At 44.1% G+C, this 21,505-nt stretch overlaps 2 protein-coding genes across 11 annotated transcripts; both read left to right on the top strand.

Moving 5' to 3' along the window:
- The first annotated feature begins 1,501 nt into the window (after positions 1–1,501).
- Positions 1,502–7,678, top strand: LOC110520626 (calphotin). 5 transcript variants are annotated; one of them, XM_036975258.1, is made up of 5 exons: positions 1,502–1,647; positions 2,093–2,201; positions 3,788–3,989; positions 4,026–5,419; positions 7,272–7,678. In XM_036975258.1, the coding sequence occupies exons 1-5, from the start codon at positions 1,603–1,605 to the stop codon at positions 7,430–7,432; spliced, it is 1,911 nt and encodes a 636-aa protein (XP_036831153.1). In that variant the 5' UTR covers positions 1,502–1,602; the 3' UTR covers positions 7,433–7,678. The 5 variants fall into 5 exon arrangements, with proteins under 5 accessions (XP_036831153.1, XP_036831152.1, XP_036831154.1 ...); XM_036975257.1 differs by having other exon boundaries at positions 3,788–5,419; positions 7,272–7,455; positions 7,497–7,678; XM_036975259.1 differs by adding an exon at positions 6,825–6,888 and having other exon boundaries at positions 3,788–5,419; positions 7,272–7,444.
- A 593-nt stretch (positions 7,679–8,271) lies between these two features.
- pknox1.1 (pbx/knotted 1 homeobox 1.1) lies at positions 8,272–19,897 on the top strand. Of its 6 annotated transcripts, none has more exons than XM_036975255.1 (11): positions 8,272–8,349; positions 10,036–10,099; positions 11,715–11,824; positions 12,044–12,215; positions 12,506–12,694; positions 13,237–13,381; positions 13,617–13,714; positions 14,108–14,236; positions 15,449–15,525; positions 15,698–15,861; positions 18,711–19,897. In XM_036975255.1, the coding sequence occupies exons 2-11, from the start codon at positions 10,046–10,048 to the stop codon at positions 18,890–18,892; spliced, it is 1,320 nt and encodes a 439-aa protein (XP_036831150.1). In that variant the 5' UTR covers positions 8,272–8,349; positions 10,036–10,045; the 3' UTR covers positions 18,893–19,897. The 6 variants fall into 6 exon arrangements, with proteins under 6 accessions (XP_036831150.1, XP_036831147.1, XP_036831148.1 ...); XM_036975252.1 differs by having other exon boundaries at positions 8,298–8,349; positions 10,011–10,099; XM_036975253.1 differs by lacking the exon at positions 8,272–8,349 and adding an exon at positions 8,374–8,686.
- Positions 19,898–21,505: the final 1,608 nt, after the last annotated feature.

Below are 21,505 nucleotides of genomic sequence, written 5' to 3'. Positions count from 1 at the left end.
AGTGGGAGAACTTTCACAATTGGTGGCTGACTAAATACTTTTTTTGCCCCACTGTATGTGTTTAATAAAATATTGATTCAAATGACCAGCTGGTAAGGGTATTGCTGCTGGTGATTCTCTGATCCACCTCTACGCAGATGACACCATTCTGTATACTTCTGGCCCTTCTTTGGACACTGCTAACAAACCTCAAGACGAGCTTCAATGCCATACAACACTCCTTCTGTGGCCTCTAACTGCTCTTAAATCTAAGTAAAACTAAATGCAGCAACCGATTGCTGCCCACAACTGCCTGCCCGTCCAGCATCACTACTCTGTACGGTTCTGACTTAGAATATGTGGACAATTACAAATACCTAGGTGTCTGGTTAGACTGAACTTTCCTTCCAGACTCACATTAAGCATCTCCAATCCAAGATTAAATCTAGAATCGGCTTCCTATTCCTTAACAAAGCATCCTTCACTTATGCTGCTAAACACCCACGTAAAACTGACTATCCTACCGATCCTTGACTTCGGCGATGTCAATTACAAAATAGCCTGAAACACTCTACTCAGCAAATTGGATGCTGTCTATCACAGTGCCATCCGTTTTGTCACCAAAGCCCCATAAACTACCCACCACTGCGACCTGTATGCTCTCGTTGGCTGGCCCTCGCTTCATATTCGTCGCCAAACCCACTGGCTCCCGGTCATCTATAAGTCTCTGCAAGGTAAAGCCCCACCTTATCTCAGCTCACTGGTCACCATAGCAGCACCCACCCATAGCATGCACTCCAGCAGGTATATTTCACTGGTCACCCCCAAAGCCAATTCCTCCTTTGGCTGCCTTTCCTTCCCAGTTCTCTACTGCCAATGACTGGAACGAATTGCAAAAATCACTGAAGCTGGCGACTCATATCTCCCTCACTAACTTAAGCATCAGCTTTCAGAGCAGCTCACAGATCATTGCACCTGTACATAGCCCATCTGTAAATAGCCAATCCAACTACCTCATCCCCATATTGTTATTTATTTTTTTGCTCCTTTGCACCCCAGTATCTCTACTTGCACATTCATCTTCTGCACATCTATCACTCCAGTGTTTGATTGCTAAATTGTAATTACTTGGCCACTACGGCCTATTTATTGCCTTACCTCCCTAATCTTACTTCATATGCCCACACTGTATATAGATTTTTTTTCTATTGTTATTGACTGTACGTTTGTTTATTCCATGTGTAACTCTGTGTTGTTGTTTGTGTCGCACTGCTTTGCTTTATCTTGGGCAGGTCGCAGTTGTAAATGAGAACGTGTTCTTAACTGGCCTACCTGGTTTAATAAAGGTGAAGTAAACAATTAAAAAGGATATCAGAATTCTAAATGGTTAACTACCTTTCTATTATGAGAATTAACATATGGAGTATATACTTTTTACTATGGCACAAATGAAACAATTGTTAAAATCCACTGAAGTGGTAAATGCTATTTTTATCACCCTTTCAAAGAGGAACTAATTTCGTTCCCAGACACTTCCGTCCAAATGTGCGTGCCTGGGGAGGAGCTTACAGAGCAATATAATTGTTGTGTTTCCCCACGGAAAATAAAAAACGGAGCACCAAAATGGCGACCTCCTTACTTCGGCTAGGACGACTGGGGTCTCTCAAGGTACTATTCGTTGTTTATTGTCTAAACATGTTTTTCTTCAGTTGTCATTTCGATTATTTTACAAAGAACCTTTTCGTTAGTTGATTGGTTTGTACAGTAATCAACGTATCGTAACCGTTTTCTTTTAACATTAGCTAGCGTCCTTCTGTCCTGTTGACCGGAGGAGCAGGACTGGTAGCTGTATTTACCATCCTCTACATCTCATTTTTTGAGACTATGCTTCATCGTGCTCATAAGATTTAAGCTAGATATTTAGGTTACCTTGTTATTGAATAACGTTAAGTCAAAATGAGCTTCTCCTGGTCTCATTGTTAAGCTTGAAACGTTTGGTAGACAATTCCAGAAGGAGCTGGCAAGTGGGCATAAACAGACTGGAACGCAGGGCTAGGCTAATGAATGCTGAATTTACAACATAAAACAATGGTATGTATTTCTTTCTGTTTAGGTTCTCCAGAAAGAGAGCTGGGGCCTTTTGAGGAGCTCCTCTGCCGCGGCATTCTGCACCAAGGCTGGGGAGCCAAAGAAAGCTGTTAAGGCAACGGCTACAATTAAGAGTGCGGCTATTTTATTTTTTAATTCATTTACGTTAATATGTTCTATTCTAGGTCCTTTTTATTCTCCCCTAGGTAACAATCACGCAATTTCTCTCTCAGGTATAGCCCACACTTGGAGTATCTCCCTGATGTGCCAATACAACCACATCCCGGAATCTTACAGATAAACCATGACCATTTCCTAAAGCCAATTCTACTTCTCTTTTTAAACATTTGCTTGATTGCACTGGAACCGGGATGAAGGATGCATTAATCTGGTTAACAAACACACTTTTTTTCCCCCCCCAAACAGTAAAATGATGTGACCAACAGAAAATACTATAAGATATCTCTATATAATGACCAGATTCTTATTTCTCCGCCCTAACAATAGTAGTCGTCCCGAGGCTGGAAGGCAGGTGACACAGAAACGCATTGGGCTTGTTTTGGGCTAGAGTTAAAGATCTCGCTTCGTCTCTTCTCTGATACTATGCATGCATACAAGGACCAGACATTTTTCATTAAGAGCTTAATTGGAAACATGCAACAATAGCAAGCCTGTCGTCTAACAGTCAAAAAGCTATAGTCTAGTATTGAACATGCAGCTCCTGTAATGAAGCAGCTAATGAAAAGTAATTTTCAAACATTTGCCAAAATGCAATTTGCTGGAAAACACCCTTCTAAACCTAATGTTAGTAGTTGTGACAGATTAATTTATCTGTTAGAATCTACAACAACAATTAGGATGGGTTGCTAATATGATTAGGATTGTGCCTTCGGCTTCTGGACAACGGAAGAAAGTGCATATGAACCAGATCAGGAGAGAAATGCTGGTTAATGGCATCAGGAAGTCTTTATAAAACAGTTTCTATGGATGGATTTTTCTCAGGGCTTCTTTTCCAAGGTAAGACGACTCATTATTTGAAGTAAAGCTTTCAGACAGTTCCTGCCTCAAGCTTACATTGCAAAGTGGTGGGTGATACGCAGATAGGCATGCTATCGTTGACTATAGCTAATGCACTCTGATGGCAAATGGGAGGCGCGCTTTAGTTACGAGTTGAGATGGACACGATTTTTTAAAAAAAGGCACTATTTGTCAATCAGTTTTTAACACGCGGTTGCATTTTGAAATTGTATTTGTTGGGCAATGATTGGGCTTTCAAAAGCATGTTTCACTCCAGTGAGGAGCTACTCTGGCGCTGTCTGACAGGTGGTAGGCTATTATGCTCCTCAAACTAAATAAATAAGATGCGTGACGACTAATGAAAATACATGCGCACCAATTTCATCCTACAAAAAATGGAAATTAACTTATAGACCGATAAGCATTAACCGGTCAAAATGTATTTTTAGCAGCTCGCTGATTTAACTGTTAATATCCCTAAAATCCCTAACAGGGATGTAATAAGAATCTAAAGAATGTAATTTTACAATGGTTAAACTAGTTTCACAGTAGCTTTGGTGTCAGGAGTTTTCTGTGTTGTGTTTGGAATAGGTGGTTTTATTTGGAGACGAGCCTCCTGGTTGTGAGGAACATACTGATTAGGCTATATACTCTTACATTTTTTTGGTGTAATTTATTCCATTTACCATTTCTTAATCCCTAGAGGCCTCAGAAGAGGGGGCTGCACTACAAGCCTACAACACCACGGTTGCCTTCCCCGTTAAGCTTTCAGCCTCAGGACTTTCCCCAGCACAGGCTCTAGGTGAAATTGAATCAGTGGCTAGCTCCGTCACTGCTGAAACAATAGTAGCCGCAGCTGCAGAACCAGCTACCTCTTCCACTTCTGCAAGCCATGCTGACGCTATGCCTGCTGAAACTGCTGTGGCTGAAGAAACTGCTAGTCCTGCTGTAGATGTGGCCGCTCCAGTCATAGAGGTGGCTAAGTCTGCCCCTGCTTCTGAGAGTGTTGCAGAGGTCACATCCCTTGTCACAGAGGAGGCCGCAGCACCAGAGACACCAGTAGTAGAATCCACTACACCAGCTGCCAAGGCCGCAGTAGTCGCTGACGCTGTTGCAGAAGCTGCTCCAGTTGCTGAGACTGTTGCCAGTGAAGCCGCCCCAGTTGAAGCAGTCGTGGCAGAGGCTCCTTCAGTTGCGGAGGCTGTCGCCGAACCTGCTCCAGTCGCTGACATTGCTGCTCCCATCGTCGATTCTGTTCAACCTGTAATTGACGCCGCCACCAAAGTCACGGATGCTGCTCCCCCAGTTGCTGAGCCTGTCATTGCTACCAGTGATGAAGCTCCCGTGCCAGTAGACATTCCAGTTTCAGCCTCTGCCGATCCACCTTTAGCTGATGCTGCAGCCTCCACTGAACCTGGAGCCCCAGCCGTTGAATCCTCATCCAGTGATTCTGACTCCGACTCCTCTGACTCTGACACCGACTCTGATGATGAGATGTCCGAAGTGAAATCAAAGGCAAAACCAGAAATCCAAGCAGAAAAAAAGAAAGACTCAGAAAAGGAAGCAGTGGCTTTGGCCAGCGACGCTGAGGAGGTGGCAGCGCCGTCTGATGCCATCCTTGTGGCCACTGCTAAAGCTGTGCAAGAAGCTACACCTGCGCCGACTCTAAACGCAGTTCCTGAAACTGTCAAGGAAGAAGCACCAGAAGTTGTAGCCGAAGCAGCACCAGAAGTTGTAGCCGAAGCAGCACCAGAAGTTGTAGCCGAAGCAGCACCAGAAGTTGTAGCCGAAGCAGCACCAGAAGTCACCAAAGAAGTTCAAGCGGCCGCTCCAGAAATTGCAAGTGCTGAGCTGGTTGACCCCACCTTTGTCCTGGAAGCCGCCCCAGCGAAAGATACCCTGGAGGTTAGCCCTGAAACTGCCCCTGCTAAAAGTTTTGAGGAGCTAGTAGATTCTGCCCCTGAGATCGCTAGTGTACCCAAAGAGATTTTTGCAGAAGCTGCTCCAGAGGTTGAAGTGACGCCTCCAGAAGTCACCGCTGCACCAGAAGTCACTCCAAAAGTTGTACCGGAAGCGGCAGAAGAAGCATCTGAAGCTGCCCCTGTAGAAATTGCTGCTGAAACACCTGTTGAACCTACGGCGGAAGATGCACCGGCTGTTGCTAAAGCTGCCCCAGTTGAAGCCGCAGCAGAGGTGCTGGTAGACAACGCCCCTGTAATGGCTGAAGCCGCAGGAGAGGAGCTGATAGACAACGCCCCTGTAATGGCTGGAGCCGCAGGAGAGGAGCTGATTGCAGAGGCCCTGGCTGAGGCAGAACCGAATGAGACCTCAGAGGGTATACACAACACCTCGTCTAAATCCTACTCTTTCTCTCCTCTGTGAACTTTTCCAACCACAGATGGCCATATTTCTTTAAAATGTCCTTCATAACACATAGGGTTAAATGTTAATACGTTGTAAATCACATGAGTGGTTTGGCTTTAGCTGTAGCTTCTAAATTTTTTGGGGGCCATTTAATTGACTGTAGCTATCTGTATTGCCATTCATAATGTGTAAGGCAAATTTAAGTGAAAGTATACTCATTTCACACAACGTGATACTTTAGCTACTTCAGCCAAGTGTGAGACGCATGTTTGAGTGGTATGCTTTTCACCTTAGCCCTGCCTGCTTGCCTTGCAATTTAACTCTTGTTATATACTGAGGGTTCCCAGTTGGGACTTTGGGTCTGTATTTGCATAATTTTATTTACAAAAGCTTTGCCTTTTTAATACCTTGCCTGCACTTTGCCTCGAGAGGTTCATACTGTGAATGTTTTGGAGGACACTGCGATGCATGGTATTTGACTGGCTCACATTAGAATCTTCACAAAGACAAAAACCTAAACTAATCATGCACTGTTTCCTCCCCTCACTCTTATGACTCGTTGATCTCCCAGGTGGGGCGCTCCTGCTCTCTGTCCATATGTCTCTCCTTCCTTTCTTTCTTTATCCATCTCTACTCCCAGGGTGTTTTGATTTTATTTACTGTATTTGGTATATATTATTCTCTCATGTCCATTGACACATATGTATTCGGATTCTGGATTGTATGCGATGGTGTACATGCTAAATGCTAAGGCGTACTTGTACATGCTAATGCTAAGGTGTACTGTACATGCTAATGGTAACGTTACAGTGAACCAGCCTCCCACCCTTGACTCCAGCTTGAAGAACTGAAGCTGGGAGTGATCACTCATTGGTCTCCTTTCACTTCTTTCTCCCACTTTCTCTCTTTTACTCTGGACTTGTGTGGATATGCATGCTGTCAATTAATGAAGATGTCTGTATATGCACATGAGGTGGAAGGTGTCATTTTGTGTATGACCATCACCTAACTTATTTCAGTGTGATTGGATTTGGACCTGTTAACCCTTTTTTTTTTTTTTAAGCCTACCGTTTCAAATAGGCGAGTTGCCCCCAACAAGTCAGCTTACAATATTGCAGTAGTATTTGAGTAATGGTCTGGGTATTGTCCAATTTTGTCATGTTTTTTTTGTTAAAAATTCCAACTTGTGTATAAAACCTTATTTGATATGGTCAAGAATAATCCTACTTCAAGGATAATACATTTATTTTTTACATGCTGCCCAATTGACAATGTCTCATTCATGCTTCTGCCAAAGTTATATTTGTATGCCAGTTTAGTTTTCTAATTGGCTGTTAGTGCCCTTTTGCTATCCTCATTCTCCCCTTCCTTCCCAGAAGGTTGTGCTGTAGACAATGGATGCTAAGGCCATTCACATCAGCCTATCTCCAGGCTCTATAGGTGGGGATACATCCTTAACACTAGAACATGCCCCACCATAAATTACTTTTGTCAAATGGGTGAATATTTAAATGCACTTTTTTTTTAAAGACATTTTTAAGATAAGTAAATGTTGTGTCATGTATGGGCATCACTTTTTGTGGCTAGTGATTTATACTTTTAAAACATATGTTCTATTCCTTATGAGAATGGTTTTCTGCAAAAAAAAATGGACAGTTTCCGGGGCTCCGAATAACACTAAAACCAAATGCAACTCACCAATTCGCAAACCGCCTATTTCTACCTTTGGGTTCTGGTTTTATTTAGCCTAACTCCAGGTCAGTCAGGATACCCTTATGCCTGTGCTGTGTCTTATACCCGTATCTGTGTTCTACCCACTTCAGCTGCACCTCCAGAGCCAGCCCCCGAGCCATTCGACAACAGCACTTATAAGAACCTCCAGCACCACAACTACAACCACTACACCTTTGCAGACCTGGACCTGGAGATGGCCAAGTACCGTCTGCCCCAGCCCTCCTCCGGTAGACCCTCCCCCAGACACTGAGACCCCATGTCCCCAGACAGCATGTCTCTGATCCCGCTGACCACCCCATGTCCCCAGGCAGCATGTCTCTGATCCCGCTGACCACCCCATGTCCCCAGGCAGCATGTCTCTGATCCCGCTGACCACCCCATGTCTTTTTTTTTTTTTTTTAGAAGAATAATGATTTTGCCATGTACTTTATGGTCCCTAAGATGTGCTTGTAATTCTGTTAAAATAAATCTATTATATTAAACTACACAAAATGGATCTGAGGCGTTGAGATATTTTGTATTGTTTGAGGTTTTTCTCTCGTTTTTATAAGGGGAAAATATTTAACATTGGTTCTTTGCCGGGTTCTGCGTCGGGGTCATTTGAATAATGCTGAATATGCAAATATTTTTAATCTCCGTTCTATTTTAACGACTCCCGATTTTTGACTCTGATCGTTCAGTACACATCCCGTTGACCTAATTATCACAGCAGTACAATCACAACATTGCACATCTGAGAATGGATCTTCTTTGTCTGTAATAATACATTACCCACTGATGTGGGAGGAGGATAAGGCTCCTTGTAAAAGTCACAATGTCAAGTTAATTACTTTCATTATAACAGGCTTTTCATTTTGCATTGACCTAGAGTAAAGCGCAGCAGTGGCTTATATTTTGCCAAGCATTCAACCAGCAAGATAGGCCGTCATTGTAAATAAGAATGTGTTCTTAACTGACTTGCCTAGTGAAATAAAGGTTCAATAAAACCAAAAAAAATGCCTAGATTTGGGGCGAGAACAAGGCACACCGGACGTCACATCTCCTCCCCGTCTCTATAAATATTCATGAGACAAATATCCTGCGTGACCATGCGCGATGACGCAGCACGACAACTGCGGATCCCGATTGCTGCAGCCGCTTGTCAGTGTGACGAAGATTGGCACTCAGGTAAGCTGTCACTCAAAATCTTCTTTTTTCCGTTCCCTATCAATCAAACCAATCTGGGCCGCACAGAATAATGCTTAGGGCAAAAGCTCGGGAGGTGGGGAGGCCAGTGGAGTTCATGTAGCATTGAATAGATGGCCGGAGCCAAGGAAGATGGAAATTACTCGAGGAAAAAAAAAATGTCGGCGTTTTAGGGAGAGGAGGGGGGTGGGAAAGAAGGATTCTGAAAAAGCAAGGGCGACAGCTAGAAGCAAGGCCCCAGCCAGTGTACCCTCTTCCAGTTGAATCGCGAGTGGCACAGGGGAGGGATAGGCAGCTGTCCCTTGCTTGATTGATTGATGTGGGCAAGATTTTTCGAACTAAAATTAGAAACTAATATTTATAAATACATTTACGAATAGCAATAATATTTTAATACAATGTCAATGCATATGGGATGAAATACGCACTTTATATGCACTTTAATCCAGCAGCATTTTGTCATGTTACTGTATTTTCGCGCAGCTACCTGTGAAAGCGGCAGCTGATCCGTCTCAGACACCGCTGTAAATATGGCGCTTCTGCTTAACTTCACCATTGCAAACTAACGTTTTAAAACAAGGACTCTTCACTTGGTGTTGCGGCCATGAAGAGAGTTAATGCATATTACATTTAGTACACATTTGAGGCTGTTATCGCCTAATTTAGTGGGCAAAAGGAACAATTTTCTATTTATTAGCTAGTAAGCTAACTAGCTAGATAGCTGGTTTATTTACGAAAGCAACTAACGTTAGCTATTTTGTTTAGCGACCTTGTCTTGAACAAGTAAACATTCGCAATAAATGTAGTTTAAAGTTCTCTGAAACTGAATTTTTACTTCACTGAATTGTCTCACTCCGACAGCTTTTCCTTCATATGATTGAAAGCTAATCCAATAATTGCTTGCTATTGCTAAACCACCAAGAAGCTCTACTAGTTGGCTTTGTTGCTGCGAGAAATGGCAGCAGTCGGGTTTTAACATGGTGGGTGTGTGCCATCAGTTAGGACCGTGGACATTAACCTGGTTTCACGATAAGACATGTATGATTCGCACCGTTGTCGTATCCTTGCACACGAGCGTAAGTCAAAGACGTGCACAAAGCTGTACATTTCGAATGCAAGCGTATAAACTACATAACATTTAGTTCTCCCCTCATAGCCTTTGTTTCCTAAGCCTTTTATATGTAAATATACATGCATGTTTCATTCTCGTTTTGACGAATACCTTACAGTCAAATAGGTAGCTGCATTGTCGTGTATGTTATTGCACTACAGGGAGTAGATCATCTCTGTCAGAGCAATCCAGCATTGCCATGTTCTATTCATAAACATGGTCAATTAATAAAGTGTAAAAGTGGAATGTAATCGTGTTTAGGCCATTAAAAACATTCTTTATTTCTATGGTTTAGACTACAATAAGGGTCAAATATTTATAGCACTTGGTCTTTCAAAGAGGGAAAAACAATTCAATAGATTTTCACTGTAGTTTTGCAATTTACCTCAACCCTTCTCCTTAGTGCAGTATTAGTCCAATATTGTTTACCAAATACAAATGTCAGTTTTTGTAACTTGTCCTGTTTTCAAATAATCTCCATTTATCATGAAGAGTAATTTATACTATAATAGCCTTTTTTAATTCTCAACAGTGTGTGGACCTATGTGTTTTTCTAGGTCCGCCAACATGATGGCTGCCCAGTCGGATTCCATAGACAAGTACCTGGAGGGAGAGCAGCAGGTGGGTCAGGAGGACAAATTTAGTCTGAGGCTCAGCTTTGCGGCCTACTTAAACCACGAGCGTGGGTGTAAGGGAAGATTTGAAGTTCTTGAGTTGCTTATTTGAAGTTTGGGAATATTTTTTTAGCCATCATCAATGTAAAAAAAAAAAAAAAAAAGTAGAACTACTGTCATTTTTACCTGCAGAATGTTTTTGGGTATATTGTAATTCCTGAAATGATTTATTACTATGTATTTAGAATGTATTGCCACAACTACAGATGAGCAGCTTCTACCCCAAGCGATAAGGCTGCTGAACAATTAATCAAATGGCCACCTGGACTATTTGCATGGACCCCTCCCCCCTTTGTTTTCACACTGCTGCTACTCACTGTTTATTATCTATGCATAGTCACTTTACCCCTACCTACATGTACATATGACCTCAATTACCTCAACTAACCTGTTTATTATCTATGCATAGTCACTTTACCCCTACCTACATGTACATATGACCTCAATTACCTCAACTAACCTGTTTATTATCTATGCATAGTCACTTTACCCCTACCTACATGTACATATGACCTCAATTACCTCAACTAACCTGTTTATTATCTATGCATAGTCACTTTACCCCTACCTACATGTACATATGACCTCAATTACCTCAACTAACCTGTTTATTATCTATGCATAGTCACTTTACCCCTACCTACATGTACATATGACCTCAATTACCTCAACTAACCTGTTTATTATCTATGCATAGTCACTTCACCTCTACCTACATGTACATATGACCTCAATTACCTCAACTAACCTGTTTATTATCTATGCATAGTCACTTCACCCCTACCTACATGTACAAATGACCTTGACTAACCTGTACCCCCGCACATTGACTCTGTACTGGTACCCCCTGTAAATAGCCTCGTTATTGTTACTTTAAAATGTAAAATTTTTACATTAGTTTATTTATTCAATATTTTCTTAACTCTAATTTCTTAACTGCATTGTTGGTTAAGGGCTTGTAAGTAAGCATTTCACACCTGTTGTATTTGGCGCATGTGACAAATAAGATTTTATTTTGATTTGAGAAAATGGTGAGGACATATCAATGTGACTAACTTGAGGTTTTCCTGCTCTAGCAAACAAGTATTTTTTTTAGCACATTTGCTCTCAATCAAAGCCATTGTTGGTTCAATCACATGGCTGAAGATGGGATTTATGTTCTTAGAAGCGAGCCTGGCTAGCTGCTGGTAGGCAGTGTGAAACTATGAGCGGAGGAGCACGTGAAGGTGTCTGAATTGATTCGCTCAAAGACAAGCTTGGTGCACCTATCGGTAATGGATAAACATGATATGCCACAACTCATCTTTCTATTCTACTCCCGTCCAAAGAGATACTGACAACCTCTGTATCATTCACCCATTTGAGAATAATTTAGGAAGGCTATTTCCTTCCATTGTGTACTGAGAAAACAGTCCTCCAACCTATTACCAATGCCAGCAAGACCAATCCTTCTCGCGGCTTATTTAGTAGTTGTTGAGGCATGGTTCTGAGCGTTACCTAACCACTACTATTGCTCCTCATTCTGTTTTTATCTCATCTCCCTCGCTCCCGTTTCTCTCCAGATGCTGGGGTCGGAGCAGGTGGATGGTGACGAGGGTTTGGATGCAGCCTCCAGTCCAACCCCCACTGAGCCCCAGACCCCCATGGATGTAGATAAGGCTTCCATATACCGGTACACCCCCTGACTCTGTTGGCCCCCTGACAAAACTTTGGTCAACACCCACCTCAATTACTTTCGAAAAGGAAATGCTGCTGCTGTCAGTCGTAGATGTTGTCGGGGCTCATGTGCCCTACTAACGAAAATATGGAGTAAACACTACCACATGTAACATAAAAGTAAATTATGGCAATTTAGTGACGTCTCTTCCTGTGTCTATGTGTGTTGTTGCAGGCATCCCTTGTTCCCTCTCCTGGCCCTGCTCTTTGAGAAATGTGAGCAGTCGACACAGGGCTCAGACTGTGTCACGTCAGCCAGCTTCGACGTGGACATTGAGAACTTTGTCCGAAGCCAGGAGAAAGAGGGCAAAGCCTTCTTCAGTGAGGACCCTGATCTCGACAATCTGGTGACCTCCCTCATTTGCTGTTAATATTCTTTGAATGATTTTCCATCACAATGACCTCTAGTGATTCGTACATTTTTAGCAAATGACTCGTGGGAAGTGAGCTACTGTTTCATTGGCTCTGTTTGATGAAGCCGGTTGGCCACATATAAACGTTACAACAGCCGTATACTAAAGTATCTACCAGTGGAATAAATGGTGAATTTACTATAACAGCCTACTATGCACATGCCATTTTCAATGAAAACGTCCTGGCCTCTCATAACTCCTCTCCCTGACCTTTGACCCCCTAGATGGTGAAGGCCATCCAGGTGCTGCGGATCCACCTGCTGGAGCTGGAGAAGGTCAGCGACCTGTGTAAGGACTTCTGCAGCCGCTACATCTCCTGCCTCAAGACCAAGATGAACAGCGAGACGCTGCTGAGTGGAGAACCTGGCAGCCCCTACTCATCTGGACAGGGTTTCTCCCCCACCAAGATCCAGGTACACACACCCTGCCATACAGATATATTTTGCTGTCGTCATACACACCCATTATGAATCCACAATACGCACACCGTTATATACTGCAATACACACACCCTTGTATACTGCAATACACACACCCTTGTATACTGCAATACACACACCCTTGTATACTGCAATACGCACACCCTTATATACTGCAATACACACACCCGTGTATACTGCAATACACACACCCTTATATACTGCAATACACACACCCTTCTATACTGCAATACACACACCCTTGTATACTGCAATACACACACCCTTGTATACTGCAATACGCACACCCTTGTATACTGCAATACACACACCCTTGTATACTGCAATACGCACACCCTTGTATGCTGCTATACGCACACCCGTGTATACTGCTATACACACACCCTTGTATACTGCTACACACACCCTGAATCTGTAAAACATAGATCACACCTTGCCTATTATATACACACATGATGCTATATATTGACCCATGAAGACTCCATTTAACCTGTGTATGTGTGTGTGTCGTGCAGACGTCCAGCTCTTTCACAGGAACCCTCAGTCCCCAGGGGATTGTGGTGCCAGCATCGGCCCTGCAGCAAGGCAACGTCACCGTGACAACAGTCAACCCCACACAGGTTATAGCAGGTATGTCACCCTGGCATACAACAACCACAGGTAGAGCCTCAGACGCCAACCCTCACCTCAATAAGAATCACAGTGGCGGTTTCCCAACCACAGATTAAGTTTAGTCCTGGATTACATTTCAATGGAGAGTCCAGGACGAGTGAGGCTTAATCTGTGTGCCGGAAACCGGCCCTCAGCGTACAGCTGTCTGTTTCTGTACCAGCAGTTTATGAAAATAAATAAGGACTACTCTGAAAGCATTGTTGGGTCCTTGTGTTTCCTCCAGGTGGCACAGTCTACCAACCAGTCACAGTAGTCAACTCACAGGGCCAGGTGGTGTCACAGACCCTCTCGCCCCAGACCATACGCATCCAGAACACACAGGTAAGACACACACATCTGGATGCTAACATTGACTGCCTTCTGAACAACGCTGCCGCGCTGAACAGCCCCCCTCCCCACGCTGCCGCGCTGAACAGCCCCCCCCCCCCCCCCCCCCCCCGACGCTGCCCCGTTGAACAACCCCCCAACGCTGCCGCGCTGAACAGCTCCCCCCCGCTGCTGCGCTGAACATCCCCTGAACAGCCCCCCCACGGTGCCCCGCTGAACAGCCCCCGCCCAGCTGAACAGCCCCCCCCCCCCACGCTGAACAGCCCCCCCCCCCCCACGCTGAACAGCCCCCCCCACGGTGCCCCGCTGAACAGTCCCCGCCAAGCTGAACAGCCCCCCCCCCACACGCTATCAAGAATATGGAAACCTAACCGTTACTTTCTTCAGCTCCAGCTGCAGCTCAACCAGGACCTGAGTTTCTTCAACCACGACGACAGCTCACCCAAGAACAAGCGTGGCGTTCTTCCCAAACAAGCCACCAACGTCATGCGCTCCTGGCTCTTCCAGCACATCGGGGTGAGTAGAACACAGGCACACTCTATAGGTTTACAACCTGGAACGATTCTGGGATTTGATTGGCTTGGCTTGCAGTGCAAGATGAAAACACTACTTAAAAGAAAGGTCCATCCATTTTGAATGTTATATTGTTTTTGTACATCTCTGAGTGATGTTCTATCTATTCCCTGGGTCATTTCATGTTTTAATTTGTAGCTTGAGTTATTGGAGTTTTTTTAAGCAGGCAGAAACCCAGCCAGTATGACGTAGTATTTTGATAAAGTCTCTCTCACTACCCTGGAATATGACTTTTAGATGGCGAAAACGTCTATCATACATGTCAGATTTCAATACTGGCCGATGTCATAACTCTGGAGGATGTCTTCTCTCGTATGAGCCTATGATCGTATTTTTACGATACTCCTACCTCGAGAAATGTGTCATTTAAGCACATTTCTCCTTTGTCTGCCTCTTCAGTCCTGGTTGCATTGCATGGTACCGTTGCCAGAGATATTATAGAAAAGAGATAGTAATCCAATGAAGGAAGGAACAAATAATGCCCCACCCAGCAGACTGTCGACCAATTGCGTTCACGTTGTCATGCTGCGTCACGCGGTTGCCAAGCTAATCGCCACACAATTCCTTCTCAAAGTCAAATGTCGAAAGTACATAATGTTACGATTCCAAAGCTACATGATACTACAGATAGCAAGTTAATTATCTCAGCAAAAAAATGTAAAGTTGTACTTGTTGATGAAATTTGTGCTAATATTTGGGTTTTGAGCCAGCGTCCAATAGACTCCCATTCACTCTGTGAAGGAGATTGCTTTTTGTCCCAGAATGGTCCAGATTGCACACGCCGACCCATTGACGTAGCATGTGCAACGTTTCCCATCTCCTCAAAAGTATTTCTGCCTTTGAAAATGTCAGACTCCACTCTGTGAGCAACGTTACATGCTGATATGTTCTTTGCTATTATTGTGTGTAGCTAGCCAGCTGGCCAGCCCATAGAGAGAGCATTTCATTGTGGATTTGAGCTGCAACAGATTTCCACAAATATTTTTCCCTGTTGCTACCAACCTTATTATGACGGCAAAATTAAACATTTTGTTCGCAAAAAATATTGTTAATATTGTTATTTAACACATTTAATTTGTGGTTTTGGGTGGATTTTTCCTTTTAATTACTTATTTTAATGGCTTTAATTGAATGACTTTTGTCTTATTTCTATAGCACCCCTACCCCACAGAGGATGAGAAGAAGCAGATCGCTACCCAAACTAACCTGAGCCTCCTCCAAGTCAACAACTGGTGAATTACATGAACCCATGCCACACTACCATGAACTATCACCTAAGACTATGAAATACTATAAAGAACGAGCTCTCCTAGCGTGAACCAATCCAATAAAGTTTAGTTATTGGTCCAAACCCCCTTGTTTCCCCTCTCGTGATTGGTCCAACCTTTCTTCCTTCTCTCTCAGGTTCATAAATGCGCGGAGGCGAATCCTGCAGCCCATGCTGGACGCCAGCTCTTCGGAGACACCCAAAACCAAGAAGAAACCTCCTCCGAACAGGCCGCTACAGCGCTTCTGGCCTGACTCCATCGCCACGGGGATGACCCAACAACAGGTCCAGATGCCAGATGGTACTTTAAAAAAATAATATATTATTTCACCTTTATTTAACCAGGTAGGCTAGTTGAGAACAAGTTCTCATTTGCAACTGCGACCTGGCCAAGAATAAAGCAAAGCAGTGTGACACAAACAACAACACAGAGTTACACATGGAATAAACAAACATACAATCAATAATACAGTAGAAAAAGTCTATATACAGTGAGTGCAAATGAGGTAGGATAAGGGAGGTAAGGCAATAAATAGACCATGGTGGCGAAGTAATTACAATATAGCAATTAAACACTGGAATGGTAGATGTGCAAGTAGAGATACTGGGGTGCAAGATAAATAAATAGATACGGTGTGGGGATGAGGTAGGTAGATAGATGGGCTGTTTACAGATGGGCTATGTACAGGTGCAGTGATCTGTGAGCTGCTTTAACAGCTGGTGCTTAAAGCTAGTGAGGGAGATATGAGTCTCCAGCTTTAGTGATTTTTGCAGTTCGTTCCAGTCATTGGCAGCAGAGACCTGGAAGGAGAGGTGGCCAAAGGAGGAATTGGTTTTGGGGGTGACCAGTGAGATATACCTGCTGGAGCGCGTGCTACGGGTGTGTGCTGCTATGGTGACCAGTGAGCTGAGATAAGGTGGGGCCTTACCTATCAGAGACTGGTAGATGACCTGAAGCCAGTGGGTTTGGCGACGGGTATGACGCGAGGGCCATCCAACGAAAGCATACAGGTCACAGTGGTAGGTAGTATATGGGGCTTTGGCGACAAAACGGATGGCACTGTGATAGACCGCATCCAATTTGCCGAGTAGAGTGTTTCAGGCTATTTTGTAAATGACATCGCCAAAGTCTTTATGAAGTTTTACGAGGGTATGTTTGGCAGCATGAGTGAAGGATGCTTTGTTGCGAAGTAGGAAGCCGATTCTAGATTTCATTTTGGATTGGAGATGTTTAATGTGAGTCTAGAAGGAGAGTTTACAGTCTAACCAGACACCTAGGTATCTAGGTTGTCCACATATTCTAAGTCAGAACCGTCCAGAGTAGTGATGCTGGACAGGCAGGCAGGTGCGGGCAGCAATCGGTTGATGAGCATGAATTTAGTTTTACTTGCGTTTAAGAGCAGTTAGATGCCACGGAAGGAGAGTTGTATGGCATTGAAGCTCGTCTGGAGGTTAGCTAACACAGTGTCCAAAGAAGGGCCAGAAGTATACAGGATGGTGTCGTCTGCGTAGAGGTGGATCGGAGAATCACCAGCAACAAGAGTGACATCATTGATGTATACAGAGAAAAGAGTCGGCCCGAGAATTGAACCCTGTGGCACCCCCATAGAGACTGCCAGAGGTCTGGACAACAGGCACTCTGTTTTGATTCACTTAACTCTATCTGAGAAGTAGTTGGTGAACCAGGCAAGGCAGTCATTTCAGAAACCAAGGCTGTTGAGTCTGACAATAAGTATGTTGTGATTGACAGAGTCGAAAGCCTTATCCAGAGTCGAAAGCCTTATTACGGCTGCACAGTAATGTCTCTTATCGATGGCGGTTATGATATAGTTTAGGACCTTGAGTGTGGCTGAGGTGCACCCATGACCAGCGCTGAACCAAGATTGCATAGCGGAGAAGGTACGATGGGATTCGAAATGGTCGGTAATCTGTTTGTTAACTTGGCTTTCGAAGATCTTAGAAAGGCAGGGTAGGATAGATATAGGTCTGTAGCAGTTTAGCTCTAGAGTGTCTCCCCCTTTGAAGAGGGGGATGACCGCGGAAGCTTTCCAATCTATGGGAATCTCAGACGATTCGAAAGACAGTTTGAACAGGCTAGTAATAGGGGTAACAATTTCAGCAGATAATTTTAGAAAGAGAGGGTCCAGATTATCTAGCCCGGCTGATTTGTAGGGGTCCAGATTTCGCAGCTCTTTCAGAACATCGGCTATCTGGATTTGGGAGAAGGAGAAATGGAAGGCTTGGGCGAGTTGCTGTGGGGGGTGCAGTGCTGTTGACCAGGGTAGACAGGTGGAACGCATGGCCAGCCGTAGAAAAATGCTTATTGAAATTCTCAATTATAGTGGATTTATCGGTGGTGTCAGTGTTTCATATCCTCAGTGCACTGGGCAGCTGGGAGGAGGTGCTCTTATTCTCCATGGACTTTACAGTGTCCGATAACTTTTTTGAGTTTGTGCTACAGGATGCAAATTTCTGCTTGAAAAAGCTAGCCTTAGCTTTCCTAACTGCCTGTGTATATTTGTTCCTAACTTCCCTGAAAAGTTGCATATCATGGGGGCTATTCGATGCTAATGCAGAACGCCACAGGATGTTTTTGTGCTGGTCAAGGGCAGACAGGTCTGGAGTGATCCAAGGTCTATATCTGTTCCTGGTTTTACATTTTTCTTTGAATTTGGCATGTTTATTTAAGATGGTGAGGAAGGCACTTATAAAGAATAACCAGGCATCCTCTACTGATGGGATGAGGTCAAATATCCTTCCAGGATACTCGGGCCAGGTCGATCAAGTACTGACTTGCTACACTACTCATTGGATAAGCACTGCTATGTATCAAGAGTTGCTAGAGCTGTTGGCTATACTTGTTTTTAAGGTAACTAGGCGCAAGCGCGTTCTGTAATGGAAATGATGGCCACAAGGAGAATTCAGCCACAAGGAGAATTCAGCCACAAGGAGAATTCAGCCACAAGGAGAATTCAGCCACAAGGAGAATTCAGTCACAAGGCAAATTCAAGGCTCTCTTGTTAAAGCGACTTATTTCACAATGGGACTCACTTTGTGTGGAAATAAGACACTATAGAAAAACATGAGCGCTATCTGTGATGTCACTGACGTGATGTCACTGACGTCCTCTCCTGGTCGTCTGTTCACTAGGAACCACGGTGATGATGAGTGTGGAGGGTCTCCGGAGCCTGACATCAGACGGTGCCACGCTGGCCGTGCAGCAGGTGATGATGGGCGGGCACAGCGAGGACGAATCAGGAGACAGCGGGGACGAGGACGATGATGACGACATGGCTGGGCTGGGCCTGGACAACAGCGACTCCCTGCAGTAGGACACAGATGTACTGTATACACACACACAAACACGAAGACATACACACTTTAAAACAAACTTTAATATGTATATGTGTGTGTGTGGTGGTTAAGACCATCAACTGACCCATTATGTAGGTAGGCTGATAATGATTAAGGTGGGCTGATAATGATTAAGGCGGGCTGATAATGAATAAGGCGGGCTGATAATGAATAAGGCGGGCTGATAATGAATAAGGCGGGCTGATAATGAATAAGGCGGGCTGATAATGAATAAGGCGGGCTGATAATGAATAAGGCGGGCTGATAATGAATAAGGCGGGCTGATAATGAATAAGGCGGGCTGATAATGAATAAGGCGGGCTGATAATGAATAAGGCGGGCTGATAATGAATAAGGCGGGCTGATAATGAATTGCAACACACACTTAGAACCAAATCAGAGCCATTTTTGATGCTCTGCTAAAAATAGGATGGCTCAGATTATGTATGTACTGTAGATAGACTGGTATTGCATCGCAAGTACACAATGTAAGTATACGCTCGCTCGATCGGTTTACACAGAGCACAGAGCACAAGCACTGGACATACGGGATCACTCCTGATGTTCCTTTAATGAATGGAGTGTCTTGTGTGTGAGGAGTTCGATTTCAGAAAGCGTTTTTACCAAGCCATCTGCGTGTGTAGGCCAGTGTTTTTCTCTATAATATCATTGTATTTTCCAAAAGCCCGAGAACGGAAGCAGCAACACAAAAAAATCATAAAGTGTTAAACACACTCTGAAGCTCCGTTACTAAATGTTGAATGATTTCTTATTTTTTTTAATATAATCTCTTGTTGGATGCCAACACTTTCAAGTTGTATCTGTAATGGGTTTTGTTCACTTTGCATGCCTGTGTTTGACTACATGTGCACACTCTGATTAGGACTGGCTTACAGGCAGAGCCCATGGTGTACAGGAAGACCCTATAGGTCCAGAAAAAGCCCATTGGGAGAATTTAAAGTAAAGAGGCTTATTTTTATATACAAACGTGAGAAGTATGTTTTTTGTTTGGTGTTCTCTTGTTTTGTTTGGAATGTTTATGTACAAAGGTTTTGTTATTGAAACTAGTGGCCCTGTTTTCCAGGGTCCAATTAAGTTTTCTAAATATTGATGACAAATGAGAAAAAAAAATGTGATTATGTCAAATGGTTTTTAACACGATCCGAAAAAGGCCTTATTTACAGTTAACTGCCAAAATAATGGAAACACTAAATGAGGGATACAAAGTATATTTAAACCAGGGGGTTCTACACAGGGTCTGGTTCGGGAGTTTAATTAACACATTAACATCCCATCTTGCTTAGGGTCAGGTATTAAAAATGCCCAGTTGCTGATTTATTATGGCTAGAAGAGGTCTCCGTGACTTTGAAAGAGGGGTCTCAAAGAAGAACAGGCTGGTTTAAAGTGTGTGTGTGTGTGTGTTTGTCTCAGTTACCAGATCTCTATCAAATTGAACACTTATGGGAGATTGTGGAGCGATGCCTGAAATTGCGTTTTCCACCATCAATAGAACACCAAATGGTGGAATGTCTCGTAAAAGAATGGTGTTGCATCCCTCCAGTAGAGTTCCAGAATGGTGTTGCATCCCTCCAGTAGAGTTCCAGAATGGTGTTTGCCCCCCTCCAGTAGAGTTCCAGAATGGTGTTTGCCCCCCTCCAGTAGAGTTCCAGAATGGTGTTTGCCCCCCTCCAGTAGAGTTCCAGAATGGTGTTTGCCCCCCTCCAGTAGAGTTCCAGAATGGTGTTTGCCCCCCTCCAGTAGAGTTCCAGAATGGTGTTTGCCCCCCTCCAGTAGAGTTCCAGAATGGTGTTTGCCCCCCTCCAGTAGAGTTCCAGAATGGTGCTTGCCCCCCTCCAGTAGAGTTCCAGAATGGTGTTTGCCCCCCTCCAGTAGAGTTCCAGAATGGTGTTGCATCCCTCCAGTAGAGTTCCAGAATGGTGTTGCATCCCTCCAGTAGAGTTCCAGAATGGTGTTGCATCCCTCCAGTAGAGTTCCAGAATGGTGTTGCATCCCTCCAGTAGAGTTCCAGAATGGTGTTGCATTCCTCCAGTAGAGTTCCAGAATGGTGTTGCATTCCTCCAGTAGAGTTCCAGAATGGTGTTGCATTCCTCCAGTAGAGTTCCAGAATGGTGTTGCATCCCTCCAGTAGAGTTCCAGAATGGTGTTGCATCCCCCCAGTAGAGTTCCAGAATGGTGTTTGCCCCCCTCCAGTAGAGTTCCAGAATGGTGTTTGCCCCCCTCCAGTAGAGTTCCAGAATGGTGTTGCATCCCCCCAGTAGAGTTCCAGAATGGTGTTTGCCCCCCTCCAGTAGAGTTCCAGAATGGTGTTGCATCCCTCCAGTAGAGTTCCAGAATGGTGTTGCATCCCTCCAGTAGAGTTCCAGAATGGTGTTGCATCCCTCCAGTAGAGTTCCAGAATGGTGTTGCATCCCTCCAGTAGAGTTCCAGACACCTGTAGAATCGACTTAACGGCACATTGAAGCTGTTCTGACGGCTCCTTCTGGCCCCTACACCCTATTAAGTTGGGGTTTCCGTTATTTTAGCAGTTACCGGTATGTTCTTTTTGTAAAGACATAACTATAGTGAAAAGC

Source organism: Oncorhynchus mykiss, chromosome 3 (assembly GCF_013265735.2).
Source record: "Oncorhynchus mykiss isolate Arlee chromosome 3, USDA_OmykA_1.1, whole genome shotgun sequence".
NCBI classification, from domain to species: domain Eukaryota; kingdom Metazoa; phylum Chordata; class Actinopteri; order Salmoniformes; family Salmonidae; genus Oncorhynchus; species Oncorhynchus mykiss.
Note: the sequence above shows the minus strand (reverse complement) of the source record. Positions and strands in the feature narration are given on the sequence as shown.

Bases quoted from the DNA above. Each gene is read 5' to 3' on its own strand.
- LOC110520626 (XM_036975257.1), top strand. From the start codon at position 1,603: ATGGCGACCTCCTTACTTCGGCTAGGACGACTGGGGTCTCTCAAG. The intron at 1,648-2,092 runs GTACTATTCGTT...CTTTCTGTTTAG, and splicing joins GACGACTGGGGTCTCTCAAG to GTTCTCCAGAAAGAGAGCTG. The intron at 5,420-7,271 runs GTATACACAACA...TACCCACTTCAG, and splicing joins ACCGAATGAGACCTCAGAGG to CTGCACCTCCAGAGCCAGCC.
- pknox1.1 (XM_036975252.1), top strand. From the start codon at position 10,022: ATGTGTTTTTCTAGGTCCGCCAACATGATGGCTGCCCAGTCGGATTCC. The intron at 10,100-11,714 runs GTGGGTCAGGAG...GTTTCTCTCCAG, and splicing joins ACCTGGAGGGAGAGCAGCAG to ATGCTGGGGTCGGAGCAGGT. The intron at 13,715-14,107 runs GTAAGACACACA...TACTTTCTTCAG, and splicing joins TACGCATCCAGAACACACAG to CTCCAGCTGCAGCTCAACCA.